A 14518-nucleotide genomic window follows, 5' to 3' on the forward strand; every position below is an offset into this window, starting at 1 on the left:
GCTGTTCTGAGAAGTCATTCTTCTCACATTCGCTTCCTTCCAGTGCCCCCTGGTGGAAACCTGCTCCCAAACAGAGCTCTGTTGTCACCACCTACACTCCTCTGGATGTGGAAGGAAGCCTAACTGGGGCCTCCTTGCAGATGGGGAGAAGGGAGAGAAAGCATCTCCAGGAAAGAACACAAAAACCAAATAAAATGAAAGGTTCAACTGCTTTACCCACGAGAGATGTGCTGGTTCCTAAAGGTCACGGAGATTACTTCGGGATGCAATGCCCTTTTCCTGATGTTGCTGGTACATGATATATAATTAAAGATATTTGCTGGGGAATAAGATACAGATGAAAAGAACAGTGTAGATGTAAGCCCAGGAGAGGAAGCTCCAGCTCCTTTCTGTGATAATCCTCAAGTCTGAATATATCCTCCCCTCAAGCAAATAGTCATCACCCATCTCTGGGGAATTTTAGTCTCTCTGGCAAACCTGGTTGATATGCATGAATTTCTGCCTAAGTTGGGAATTTTCCAAAGGCACAAAAAAAGCTTTCTCTCTGGAGGTTGATGGGCACAATAAAGATGGTTTCTGTAATCACAGTATGCAATAGGAAGTGACTCTCCATTTGTCACTCACCTGGAAGATCTGTAAATTGAAATAGACCATGAATCTAATAATCTTTGATAGCTGCTATAGTATAAATCAATACTTCACAATCTATAAATGATGATGCCTGGTATTTTGGAAAGTCATGCCAAACACGGAAACTCTAGGGGACTTGTTGGCTTTCACAATTTGTTTTTCATCCACTCAACAATTATTTACTGGGAGCAGCTGTTCGCTAGCAGCTGTGCTGGGCACAAGGGATGCAGCCATAAACAAGGCAGAAGCGGCCTTCCTGCTCACGGCTGCTCTTGGCTTTTAGAGGAGAAAGAACAAAACCTTTTCCCAATAAAGGAGTGGAGGTGGGTCTCTCCTTTTATTTGAAGGAAATTGTCTTTCCTACTGAATCAGGAAAAACAAGTATTTTTTCAAAAGGCTTCCTCCTAAATTTCAGGCTGCAAAGAGAGCGGAGGTAACCACAGTAATGCCGTGGGGTTTATAACCTACTCTGCTGGTGTGTAGGCGTGTGTTAGGGGTTTGGAGAGGGGAAGGCCTTTTCCTAGTCCCCAGATCTCATTCCTGCCTGCTGACTGATACCAGCAACTTCTCTTAGAAAGTTCTGTGTATTTAAATTTAAGGCATTATGGTAGTTAATTTTATGGGTCAGTTTGGCTGGGCCATCATGTCCAGATATTTAGTTAAACATTATTCTGGGTGTTTCTGTGAAGGTGTTTTGGGGATGAGATTAATATTTAAATTGATGGACTTTGAGTAAAATGGATTCCCCTCTACAATATGGGTGGGCTTCTCCAATCAGTTGAAAGCCATAATAGGACAAACACTGACCATCCTGAGCAGGAAGGGTTCTACCAGCAGACTGCCTTTGGTTGCAAACTGCAGCTCTTCCCTGAGTCCCCAGCCTGCCTGCCACCCCCTCAGATTTTGGACTCCTTAGTCCCCACAGTCATGTAAGCCAGTTCCTTGAAAATAAATCACTCTGTTCATCCTAATATAGGTCATGCTTACAAACATGAAAATGCCTTTAAAAGAGGCACTGTAATACAATATGTTTACTATTATGTCATTTACACTTTTCCAAGAATAAGTTTCAGAGCCTCTTCTGAGAGCTGTTTTGATAGTGAGGAGAGAGCCCATTTGAGCTCTCGATGGAGGGAGCATTTGCCTTTCAGTCAGGGGTAGAGACTGAGCTCACAGCAAAGACATAGGTGGCCGATCAGCTGAGGCTTACTTGGCCCTCTTACATTGTTTTGTCCTCAGAGGTAGAAGCACATCTACTTCTGTTTGTTTGCCTTAACATATCCTATGAGTACCCCAAGTACTTGCTGAATGGATTCTGGGGAGCTGGGTGAGGAAAAAGGTTTGGAGTTAAATGAGTAACTGCTATGTTCTACATGCTTCATTTCTGGTATTTTATTTAATCTTCTCATACACGGGGATAGTCTTGTTAATATGCTCATGGACTCTGAGCCAAACTCTCTGGGTTTGAGTTCTGGCTCATTCTGTAGTTTTTGATAAACTACCGAACCTCTCTGTTACTCAGTTTCTTTATCTGTAAGGTGGGGATAATAACAGGACCTATTTCAATGTTTAGGGAGCAATTACAGTAGAGTAAGATCTTTGCAGAGTGCCTGCACATAGTGAGGACTATGTTGGCAGGGTGGAGAGCTGAGTCTCCTGGCAGATAGGTTTTATTTTCTACATTTTCTGGATGAGATTCTTGAGTAAATACCTAGATTTACATCGCTGCTACCAGAAAATGGAGCCATGACTTGACTTCAGGTTGACCTGGCACTAAAGCCTGCTCAGTCCCATGTGCTGTCCTAAGAAAAATACACTTGACACCAGAGAGGTTTTGCCATTTCACTTAGCAGCTCATGGATTGATGCTTGGTTTTAGATAAGCTGCTGCTGCTCTTATTAATATATGTGAATAAAAGGTTAGACTTCTGACCTCCTGTAAGTGCCAGCTAAAGGTCCGGAAGCTGTTTTCTTCAGCATTGCTGTCCCACTTAGTCAAAAGGTTGTGGTCAACCTAGCTTTCTCTGTGGCCAACACTGAGCTGTGAGATGCCCTGCATCAGAACGAGTTCCTGAGAAACAGCCCAGATGTAGGTAGTGTGATGGTGTAGATACTGGTGAGACCTTATTTAACAAACTATTTAATAATTTACTGAGTTCCTATATGCTAGACACTGATGCTGGCTATGGAGAAGACAAAATGGTAAGATGCAGTCCCTCAAATTGAAGGGCTTACAACCTTGCTCTGTGGTTTTTAACGGGGGGTGATTTGGCCCCTGTGGGACATTTGACAGTGCCTGGAAACATGTTGGTTTTCACAGCTGGTGGTAGGGACGAAGGTGCTGGTGGGGAGGGGAATGTTGCTGCTGGCATCTAGTGGGTAGAAGATGCTGTACAACACCCTGCCATGCACAGGGCAGCCCCACGACATTGAACTGTCCACTATAAATGTCACTAGTGGGTGATTGAGAAACACTGTGAGAGATGAAGCCTACAGAGAGAAATTTAAATGACCGTCTAAGGTGGTACCTAATTAAGAGCCACTGGGCAGGACAGACCACAAGTGCTATGGGTGCTGGAATAATGTTCAATGGGAGTGGATTGCAATGGAAAGCCTTTTCAGGCCAAAATGTTCAAGCTGTCTGTGAGAACAGAGCAACCACCAGAAACTGGTGTGATAGGAATTGGTGAACACTGAGTTGGGTTGGTGTTGGCCCAGTTATGGAAGGCCTTCCAAATAGGGGAAGATAGAATGTTGATGCCACATGTAGTTGACAGTCTTTTTAGATGCTGAAGATGGAGAGAAGGTGGCCGAGACAGACTTTTAGGGAAAGGATTATATAGGATGGATTAAAGGAGAAAGTGCTCAGGGGCAGAGCTCAGAGACAGGGAGTCTGGCCAGTTCATTCATCATGCCGCAAACACTGGTTGCCCAGAGGCTAAGAGCAGAGACTCCGGAGTCAGGCCGCCTGGGTTCCAGTCCTAGCTCTCACTTAAAAGCCCTTCGACTCTCAGCAGTGATGATTCTCCTTGTGGCTCAGATTCCTCCCCTGTAAAGTGGCACTTACTTTATAGGGTCATTGTGAGGATTAAATAAATTAATGCAGACCTATAGGTGTGGCCTGAGGGCTTGGACCGGGCTGGATATAAAGGATGGGGCTGAGGAAGAATCCAAGATTTATATGGCGGACATGGATATGGGAAAACTGGGAAGGGAACCAATAGGATAGTTTTTTTATTGGGGCTAATGAGGAAGATGACAATTCTGGTTGGGAAAAGGCAAGACAGTGGTTGAACTGAGTAATAAAAACCCTTTTGCTTCTATCACAAAAATCACATACATGTAAAAAGTTATTAATTCTTTAATAGACAGTTATTTATAGGCCTCCTCCATTTTCTGGGGTTTTTCCTTTTTTAATCTACAGATTTTTGTTTTGAAATGTTTCAAGCATATGGAAAAACTTGAGAATAATGTAATGTGCCAGTGATTTATTCAAGGAACAAAGTGATCATTATAGATACTTCTTGGCCTTGGTGATATTTAAGGATTTTAGTTTATATTAAAACATGAGGCCATAGATGGTCATTGCTCACCCTGCTGGACCATCTTACAAAGGTTTCCAGGTGAAGTACAGCACTTACTCTGCTCTGGCCTGTGCCAAATTGTTCTCCATCTTGAGTATCTAATGAGACTCCCTACCACAAGACACTCAAGGTGCTATCTTCTCTTATTTCAAAGACTTTCATAATCTAATCCTACATCTCCATTCTTACTGTTCACTGTTTCCTATTGTACTTTCTTATTCTGTCACCAAATCAGTTTTCCATTTCCCATTAGGACTGAATCAAGACAGGTGGGCACTCTGAAAAAGTTATATAACTTTGATGCTCCTTTAAACCAATTCATCCATATATTCATTAACTTAAATATTTACTGAATTATATGTCTATATATAATTCAGTTCTAGCCTCTTAGAATATAACTGTGAACAAAATAGATGAAGATCCCTGTTTACATTTTAGTACAGGAGACAGACAGTAAAAAAATAAACTGCACAGTACATAAGAAGGTGAGAAACGCCATTAAAAAAGAGAAAAGAAAAAAAACCCCAGAGTAATGTAAGGAAAATTATCCAAAATTAGGGAGTGCAGGTGACAATAATAATTGGTTAGGGTACTCTTTGAAGGTGAGACTTCAGCAGAGACTTGAAGGAGGGGAGAGAATTTAGATGATACCTGGGCGGAAGAGTGGTCTAGGACAAATGAAAGCAAAGGACCCATGAGAACAGGCCTGGCGTGCCCCAGAAACAGCAACTAGGGCAATGTGGCTGGGCTGAAATGAGCAAAAGCATATTGGAGAGAAGATAAGAGGCAACAGAAGGTCAGATCCTGGAAGGTTTTAAAGGTTGTTGTTAAAAATTTGGCTGTAACTGTCAGTGAAATGAGGAGCCATTGTGGAATTTTGAGACACGGAGTAATATGACCCAGGTATTAAGTTAATCATTCCAGCTGCTGTGCAGAGAATAAACCATATGGAGTAAAGGGTAGAAGCAGGAAGAAGTTAGGGTACTGTTAGAATAATACAGATGAGAGGATGGCGGCTCAGACCATGGTAATAACAGAAGGGTGGAGAAAAGCAGTACAACTCTGTGTGTATGTTTTAAATTGTGAAATATGCATCACATAAAATTGACCATTTTAACCAATTTGTAAATGTGCAGTCCAGTGGCATTAAGTACATTTGCATTATTGTACAATCATCACCGTTATCTATCTACAGAAAGTTTTCATTATTCCAAACTGAGACTCTTGGACATATTTTTAAGGCAGGTCAGCCTGTTTTCCTGATGGATTGGAATAGGATGTGAGAGAAAGAGAGGAGTGAAAGATGATTCCAAGATTACTAGCCTGAGCAACTGGAAAAATGGAATTGCTGCTGACATGATGGAGAGGATGGGTAGAGCATGTTTGGGGAGGAAGGAAGAGAAGGAGTTCAGATTTCCTGTTAAATTGAAGTGTCCACTAGACATCCAAGTGGAGAGTTTGAGAAGGCATTTGGGTATTCAGTGGAACTTGGCTGGAGGTGGATATCTGGGTTCATTGGCAGATAGATGGTTTTTAAGACACAGGAAGGAATGAGATAATCAAGGGAGTGAATGAAAGAAAAATGAAGAGAAAAGATCAAAAGCTTTGGGGCAGTCTAATGTTAGACTCAGCCTAAGAGATTAGGAGGGGACTAGAAAGCAGCAAAGGAGACTGAGAAGAAGGAAGACCGAGAGAACATAGTATCAAATGCCATTGAGAGGTCAGGTAAGATGATGTACGCTTGGCCATCGGCTGTAGTGCTGTGTAGGTCACTGGTGACCCTGACGAGAAGTTTTTAGAAAGGGAGAAAACTTGACTAGAATGAGTTAAGAGAAAAAGGGAGGGGAAGAATGGGAACCAGCAAGTAAAGATTACTCATTTCTAGATTTTACCATACATGGGGAACAAAGCTGATGGAAGAAATAAGTTCAGGAGTAGTTTTTGTTTTGTTTTATTTTTAGTGATGAAGTAACAGCATATTTGTATGCTGATGGGAATGATCCAGCACAGAACAGAAAAAAAAACAAAAGGTGCTGTAGGAGAGGGAACGATAATTTTAAAAAATCTAAATTTGAATACCTCTGCATGGAGTTTTGGCACAGCATTTTGCCACAATCTATAGCATATTCTGACCCACGTCGCTCATTTGTGTAACCTACATTTGACTGCATCCTTGGTCTGGATAGATACAGATCTCTGTGAGATTCTAAAACAGCACTGGCACAAATTGATAAGAATGTAAATTAGACCCATTCCTGCAAAGGTAGACAGAGCCGCCAAGTGCTAATGTATCATCTTTCTGAGGAGTGTTTTTGGCAATTTGTTCATACAGACAGCCCCAGATGAAAACTGACAGAAGTAGCTAAAACGTAAAAGCCTAAGAATACATAATGTAATGCAGATTTTTTGGGACTCTATAATTTGTTTTATTTTAGTCCAAAGAAATCGAACTTCAGATGCTCTTTGGAAAATGCATGGTCTCTGGGTACAGGCAAAGGAAGAAGTAGCTAAATCAGGGGTGAGAGATGGAACAGCAGTGGAAACGCAGATGAGTGTTGGCCCGCACTTGGACGAACTGTGTCTCCAGGACAGGAATGAGATGTTTACCACTGGAGTACCAGTGTATCTGTAGTCCAAAGACTGAGTAATGGTAGTGTCCAAATCAGAGAAAGGCAAGTAACTAGTGCATGAATCTAGGCTAGGAAGGTCAGCTTTTGTGAGAGGAAAGGAAACTAGTATGTACTGATAACTGTGCTGGATATCTTATTCTTATCTATCCTATTCTACCCTGGAAGGGTGGTCTATAGGGACTAAATGTGGCAGCCTGCTTCCATGATGGCTCAAGGTGCCTCACCTCTTGGTATTCTTCCTCACCACCTTGCATCTGGAAAAGTCATCTTTTGAGTTTGAGTTAACATGCTTCCAAGCCCCCTGGCTTTTGGCTGGATCACACCCATGGGCAGCCCTGGAAGGACGTTGTGGTGTGGTTTCCCTGACCTGACTGTCCCTCAACAGCAGATCACTGCTCCTGTCTAAGTGGTCTCTGTTCTGCTTCACTCTGTCTCACTTTCTTGGTCCTTTTGGACCTACGGATGGTGACAGTGCCACTATTGCCGGACCCAGTAGCCTACACATCCGTTGCAGTTCCTTTTTTCCATCCGTACCTTTGTGATTAGTTCCTGTGTAAGTAAATCCTTTAAAAATTATTTCATTCTGATTTAAATATGTCATGGTTTGTATTGGCACCTGACTGATATGGTAATTGGTATCAGAATTGGCTCTAGGAAACAGAGTCAAAATTGGATCTGGAATTTATTTGGTCATATTTTAGAGGTCCAGATATCGCTGGGAAAAATAAGTTGTCATTGGTGGTAGCCTGGAATAAAGGGCAATATTCTAGCTGTGTGGAACTTCTGAGAGTCCAAATATCAGAATCATAGCACAGATCTCCAGGAATTTGGAGTACTTTCTTGGCCCTGTGCTGCTAACTAGTTTTGATTTGAAAAGTAGCTCTGGCTTGCTATTGGGGAAAACTAAATGCTCAGCCATGGATCATGAAATATTTTTGTGATCCCAACTCCCTATCATGAGCTGAGTATTATCTGATTCACTGAACTATAAAATGGGGCATGGATAGCAGTGATCCTTCATCATATGGAAGTGGTGTCTGTGAATGTGGGCCCCAGTAGATCCAGAAGGCTCAAGGAAGCTTCATGAGCAGGTGCCTTATCGTCACATAGTACTTGTTCTTTCTGCTTCTCCTTCAGCCCACACCAGAAGTCAAGAGACATGCAGAAGCCTGCATGTCTATCTGATTTGCAGATAGACATGCATCCTGGGCCCATGTGAGTGGGAAATAAGCAACCATTGTGCTACAGTCCCATTCAGTGGTAGCCTGAAAATTAGTGTTCAGATAAAAACCTTCCAGAACTTCAAAAAAGTAGATCTGTTTTTTTCACTTCAACAGGGAAAGATAGCCTGAAGTATTGATCTACATTGGCTCATGGGCAATGGCAGAAAAGTTGGTCTGCTGGGTGGGAATGTGGAAAGAACAAGATTAGGAGATTGGTAACAAGATCTGGGGGAGAGGAATATGGCTGAAGCTCTTGGAATGGGGACTGAATGGGCAGACATAACCAGAGGTCCCCAAGACGATCTGTTCTGTGGAGTCACCCTTTTCTCAGTGTCAGTGGTGCTTGCTCAGTGGTTCTCTGAATACTCTTACCATGTGTCCTGTAATTCAGAAGCAGCTGGTTCAATAGGGCAGAGGAATGGTCTGCTTAAGGCTCAATTAATATGATATCTGACTGCCCTCTGGCCATTTTGGGATTTCTTGTATCACTGAATACACTGACAACAGCTTGCATAACTGGAGTGGTGTCCTACAGGAAGTGATAGCTGTCTTAAGCCTGCAGCAAATACGTCACCAAGAAGCATGAGTCTGGGAACAAAGGAGTGGGGATTGGAGTGCCCCCTTTCACCATTTCACCTAATAAGCTGAAGGAATATTGTTCTCTTTCCCTGTGACATTGCATTTAGTGGGTTTGGATGTTCCAGTGCCCAAGAGAAGAATCATTTTCTTAGGGAATATTGGAAGTCAAGATTGCCCTCTGGCCATTTTGGGATTCCTTGTATCACTGAATTCATAGGTACAGAAAGGGAGGATACCTGGAATGAGTATCCTGATTACCAGGAAGATTGAGTTGGTTCTTCACAATGAGGACAAAGAGGACTCTGAAACACGAGGAATTCACTAACCTCATTTCCTAATATCCATTATAGTCCTGGTCAGTGGGAAATTGCAACAACTCCATAGAGACAAAACCAACTTTTGACCCAAACCCCACAGGAATGAGCATTGGGCTATTACACGAGATAAAGAACCTCCTCCAGCCAAGGTGTTGCAGAGGTGAGGGGAACATAGAGTGTAGGGTGGGAGAGGGCATCTGTGATCAGCAGGTCAGGACTCAGGACAGCTACAGAGGTGGGGAGCGTAGCAGCTATGTTTTATGCCACTCTTTTCTCATTTCCTTCTTATCTTACCTAAAGAATCCTAATGGTGGTTATTGTACTAGGTTTCAGGTGGAAGTATGACCAAATTGACATCATCTCATGATAATATGGTAGCTGATTGGACTCTGTTACATCCCCTGTTTGGGTGGCATAAAGTGGATCTGTTGGGTACATTGTACCTGGTGTCTTCTGTTTGCACCCCTCTTCTATGTTCAAGGGACTTTAGAGATGATATCTCATGTAATCTTCTCAAAAACCCTATAATAGTAGGTCTCCTTGACTACTCTTTTGCTATATACCTGGCATTGTTCTAGTTCTTTACATGAACTGATTCAATTAATCCTTACAGTAGCCTTACATGCTAACTAACTATCCTATTATTACCATCTTACTGATGAGGAAACAAGCATGTAATGCTTACATAATTTCCCCAGACTCATAAAGTTAGACATTGATCTCTGCCTTGTAAGGCTTCTCAGGACGTTATCTTTTTTTTACATATAGGAAAGCAAAGACTTAAAGAAGTAAAGGGACTTATCCCAAGTATAGTTAGCCCCAAAGCTAGGCTTCAAACCCAGATCTGTCTCAGAGTTAATGCTCAAGTCTAATGTACTCTGCTTCCTTAATTATACATCATTTTTAGGTGTCAATATGAGAAAGGGCTGACTGTGAAATGCAGATTCTAAGAACATAAAGCATCCTTTTGATAAATTCAAAATTTATGGTTTTAAGAAAAGGCAAATCATCTAACTTACATGAAATAAAGATTAAATCTGACAGTGAAAGTGTAAGCATGACCCAGATGTACTAGCTAGCTAGTTCTTTCTTTAAATATTCAGCTTACATTTGGTCTCAATCCATATGTAAGAAATTTGAGAGCCAAAAATTACATTTGTATATAATGTATAAAATATAAAAATAAATACATTAAAGCATATTTATATAAAAATATATATTATTAAATATATATGTTACTTTATATAAATATACAAAATATTTATATTTGAAAGAAATGTGACAGACCTAATTCAAAAGCCCTGTGAACAGATTTCTTAGGAGAATATTGTTTTTGAAATCATATTCTTTTGTATGTTTTTAGCTGACATTAGCCCTGATCAAGGTAAAGTAGAATATAATGGTCATTTATCATTCGCAGACTGAGGAAATGTGTAAACCAGACCTGGGGAGAAGAGCCTGAGAAGGGAAACCACATTGACCGGGGTGCCAGTAACTTATTTTAGTGACAGTGTTTCATCTTCCCCTGGTTAAGCAGGGCACGGTCAAGAGTTTGCATATGTTTTATAAGTCACAGTCACCCCCATTCGTGGGGATTTCTGCCTTTGGTATCACCACCAGCCCCATTGATCCGATGTCCTGCACTTACGGCTTCCTAACAGTTGACAATGACCTGCTTTTCAGATAATACAATCCAGTCTATTTTCTGTTGCTGCTGTCGCTGTTCCATGCAGAAGCGGTAAGTCTACTGCCAGGGGCAACTTCTTGGAAGTTAGTTCATTCAGTTCCTTTATTGTCTATTGAGTTTCCATGTCTCTTTGTATCTGCTGCTCCCTCTGCCTGGAAAATCCTTCTCCCATTTTCTCCCTGCTGAGTGCCCATCATTCAAAGGCCTAATGTCAGTCTTCAGGGATCTTACTGATCCTCTTGGCTTTAACTACCCCTTCCATTGTGCTCCCAAAGCACGTGGCTTGCTACTCTATTTAATGTTTATTTCATGCATACTGTTTGTAAGTCTGTGCTCCTCTCTGTAATTTTATTTATTTATTTATTAAATTTTTAAACATATGGAACGCTTCACGAATTTGTGTGTCATCCTTGTGCAGGGGCCATGCTAATCTTCTCTGTATTGTTCCAATTTTAGTGTATGTGCTGCTGAAGCAAGCACTGTAATTTTTACCCTTTAAGAGCAAGAATCCCATCTTATTTATTTGACATTCCTGAAAACTATCAGTGTGTCTTACACTTTGGTGCCCAGCAAATGAAGTATAAGAACAAGCTGATGCACTATGATAATTGTAACAGCTGGTTTTTCATTGGAATGTCCTGTATGTCAGGCTGTGCTAAGAGGTTGTGTTTACTAGTTCAAGTAACTCTCAAACCACCTATGATTTCTTATAATCCCCATTTTGTGAATGAGAAAACTGAGGCTTAGTGAGGTTACATTGCTTACCCAAGGCCACAGTATGAAATGATAGAGCCGGGCTTCAAACTCATGTTCTTAATCACTACAGCATGTCCTTTATCACAATAGATACCATCAAATGAGGCAATGCATGTAAAATGATAAACTCTGTGCCTGACATTAAGTTTTTCATTATCGTAATTATAATTTTATGCCCTTAATCTACACCACATTCTGTATGAGCATGTGACATGTGTTCTCTATTTTATCTCATAACAACTCTGCTTGTTCTTAGCATCTCTGGTTCCCAGATGAGAAAAGTTAAGTTCTGAGAGGTAGGAACTTGCCTGAGAAAATGGAGTTAGAAAGGCTTTAACTACCCCTTCCATTGTGCTTCCATTATTCCAGGGGCCAATAAAAAAATAGTTGGAGGAAGTCCCAGATTCTTCTACTAGTTTAGTGAAAATCTAGTGGATTTCTAGATAACCTGAATACAAATAATCATTGTAACATGATTGTTTTTCAATGTCAGACAAGTGAGAACACAAATAAGCCTGAGCAAAGAAGAAGAACTTTCAGAAAAATACACTCAGCATCGCAGGGCATGGTTCAGAGAACTGCCAAGTAAGAAGCAAGTGAGTATCATTTTGATGGGGAGGGAGACAGAGGAAGATTGGGGTTTTAGGGTCCCCTTTCTAGGAGGTACTGTTTGCTGCTGTGCCCAGAACCTATACTGTGTTGGGTACATAATAAGTGCTCAATAAACATGTGGAGAATGAGTGTCCTAGAAGAAAGCAAAAGAAAAGACAAGACAGCTAAAATAGCTGATTCTGCTATATATTTGGGCTGGCAGTGTAGTGGGGAAAAACTTGAAACTGGACAGTGAATGGGGGAAAAAAATGTACTCTGTCTACTGCCATTTTGAGCCCAGGATTAATTTTCAGTTCAGAGTAGGGAGAAACATTGTTCTTCGGTAGTGTGGTGAACCCAAACACAAGCTTGCAGCCTGTGCAAGGGAAGGGCTGCTTTTCCTTTTTCTAAGAGAGCAAATCTCTTAAAGTGACACTATTGGAGAGGAATTAAATTTTAGGAGTTGCAAAGTGAAAAAATTCCAGTTTGCAATGCTGGCAAGTATGTTCATGACCTTAAAAATTTACAAAATGATAAGCGTGTTTCTGGATCCAAAAGATATTTTATAGTTAGTCATTGCCTGTGTTGTTTATAGTTAGTCATTGCCTATGTTTTTCCCACTTAGGCTTTTGCTTTGGTGCAGCTGGATGGCAAAAGTGAGGAAGTGGGCAAATATGCTGTATCCCTTTTCTTTTCTGGTACACATTGCTTAAACAATAATGTAACAACTCACTCCTTGGTTTCTGTAGTCAAACAGGGGCCATGTGCAACAATCAAAACGCAAGCCACTACCTCCCCTCCCACCCTCTGAGTTTGCTGAAGAGAAGATCCAAGTCAAGGCATTGTATGATTTTCTACCCAGAGAGCCCTGTGATTTGGCATTAAAGAGGGCAGAGGAATACTTGATATTGGAGAAGTATAATCCTCACTGGTGGAAGGCAAGAGACAGTTTTGGGTAAGACTGGTATCTTGACCCTTATCAAATAACTCCTCTTGTATCCTCTAAAGACTTCTGAAGCATAAAGAAGACTATTTAGTGGCTCATGTTCTCCAGGTTTGTAACTCTTCCTTCTGCATGGTATGGGACCTGGCCCCACACCTCCCCATCCGTATGAGAGAGCATTGTAGCACTGTGATTTCAGGCCATGTCTCAGAACTAAACACCTGGCTTCACATCCTCGTGCTTCCACTTACTATTGTTTGTCCTTGGGCAAGTCATTCACTGTTTCCGAGTTTTTGTTTATTTATTATTGGGGTATAATTAACATATAACACTCTGTTAGTTTCAGGTATAAAACATAATGATTCGATATTGTATATATTACCAAATGATCACCACAGTATGTGTAGTTAAGTTCCATCACCACACAGTTACAAAATTTTTTTCTTATGATGAGAACTTTAAGATCTACTCTCTTAGCAACTTCCAAATGTGCAATAAATACAGTGTTATTAACTACAGTGACCATACTGTACATTACATCCCCATGACTTACTTATTTTATAACTGGAAGTTTGTACCTTTTGAGCCCCTTACCTATTTCGCCCACCCTGTATCCTCCATCTCATGCAACCACCAATCTGTAATTCTGGATATATGAGCTTGTTTTGTTTTAATTAAAAAATTTTAGATTCCACATATAAGTGAGATCGTACAATATTTTTCTTTGACTTATTTCCCTTAGTATAATGCTCTCAAGATCTATCCATGTTGTTGTAAATGATAAGATTTCCTTTTTATGGATGAATAATATTCCATTATGTGTGTGTGTGTGTGTGTGTGTGTGTGTGTGTGTGTGTATCTCACATTTGCTTTATCCATTCATCATCCATTGATGGGCACTTAGGTTGTTTCCATACCTTGCCTATTGTAAATAAGGCTGCGATGATCATGGGATCATGGGGGTGCAATTACCTTTTTGAGTCAGTGTTTTTGTTTTCTTTGGATAAATACTCAGAAGTAGAATTGCTGGATCATACAGTAGTTCTATTTTTAATGAGATTTTATTTGTAAAATGGTAATAATAACTTCTACCATGTAACTTCTTATTCTGACTTTTACTTTCCTTGGGAATTTGACCTTTTTTTTTCTCCTTAAGCTCTAAGGTCAGAACAGAAACAGTATCTTCATCATTTTTATATTTTTACAATGAACAATTTTGGAAATAAACATTACAGTGTTTGCTGAATTAAACTGGAAAGAATAAGGGACCTTGGGATGCAAATAGACTTCGTGTCAATTGCAATGCCTGACTGGAGTCCTAAGTGGAGAAGAAATCTGAGGAATATCTGGGCTCCCTGGGAGAGAATGCTGGCACTGATTTCTGTTCTTTGTCAAGAGTTGGAGCTTATAAGCATCTAAGTATTAGAAATATCCACATTGCATGCTTCTTTCTTTAATTATATTTTCCTGGTGATTTGGCTGTCTTACCAGTTCTTACCTTAGACTCCATATGTGATGGTGACTTTTCACTGGAAAAAGAGGTGTTAGTAAGTTCAGGACTGTGTAATTAGTCACTCCT

The 14518-nt window shown here is 40.7% G+C and overlaps 1 protein-coding gene and 1 non-coding gene across 2 annotated transcripts in view; one reads left to right on the forward strand and one right to left on the reverse strand.

The window, feature by feature from the left end:
- Window positions 1-14518, forward strand: part of TXK (TXK tyrosine kinase) — a 63726-nt gene that overhangs the window by 6395 nt on the left and 42813 nt on the right. The window contains exons 2-4 of the mRNA XM_017650906.3: window positions 10646-10700; window positions 11899-12001; window positions 12746-12951. Coding sequence (XP_017506395.2) covers window positions 10646-10700; window positions 11899-12001; window positions 12746-12951 — 364 coding nt within the window. The remainder of the gene's footprint in view (window positions 1-10645; window positions 10701-11898; window positions 12002-12745; window positions 12952-14518) is intronic.
- LOC118968453 (U6 spliceosomal RNA) lies at window positions 11023-11129 on the reverse strand. Its single transcript, XR_005056107.1, has one exon. It is a non-coding gene; the product is annotated as a U6 spliceosomal RNA (small nuclear RNA).

This window comes from Manis javanica, chromosome 5 (assembly GCF_040802235.1).
Source record: "Manis javanica isolate MJ-LG chromosome 5, MJ_LKY, whole genome shotgun sequence".
Classification (NCBI taxonomy): domain Eukaryota; kingdom Metazoa; phylum Chordata; class Mammalia; order Pholidota; family Manidae; genus Manis; species Manis javanica.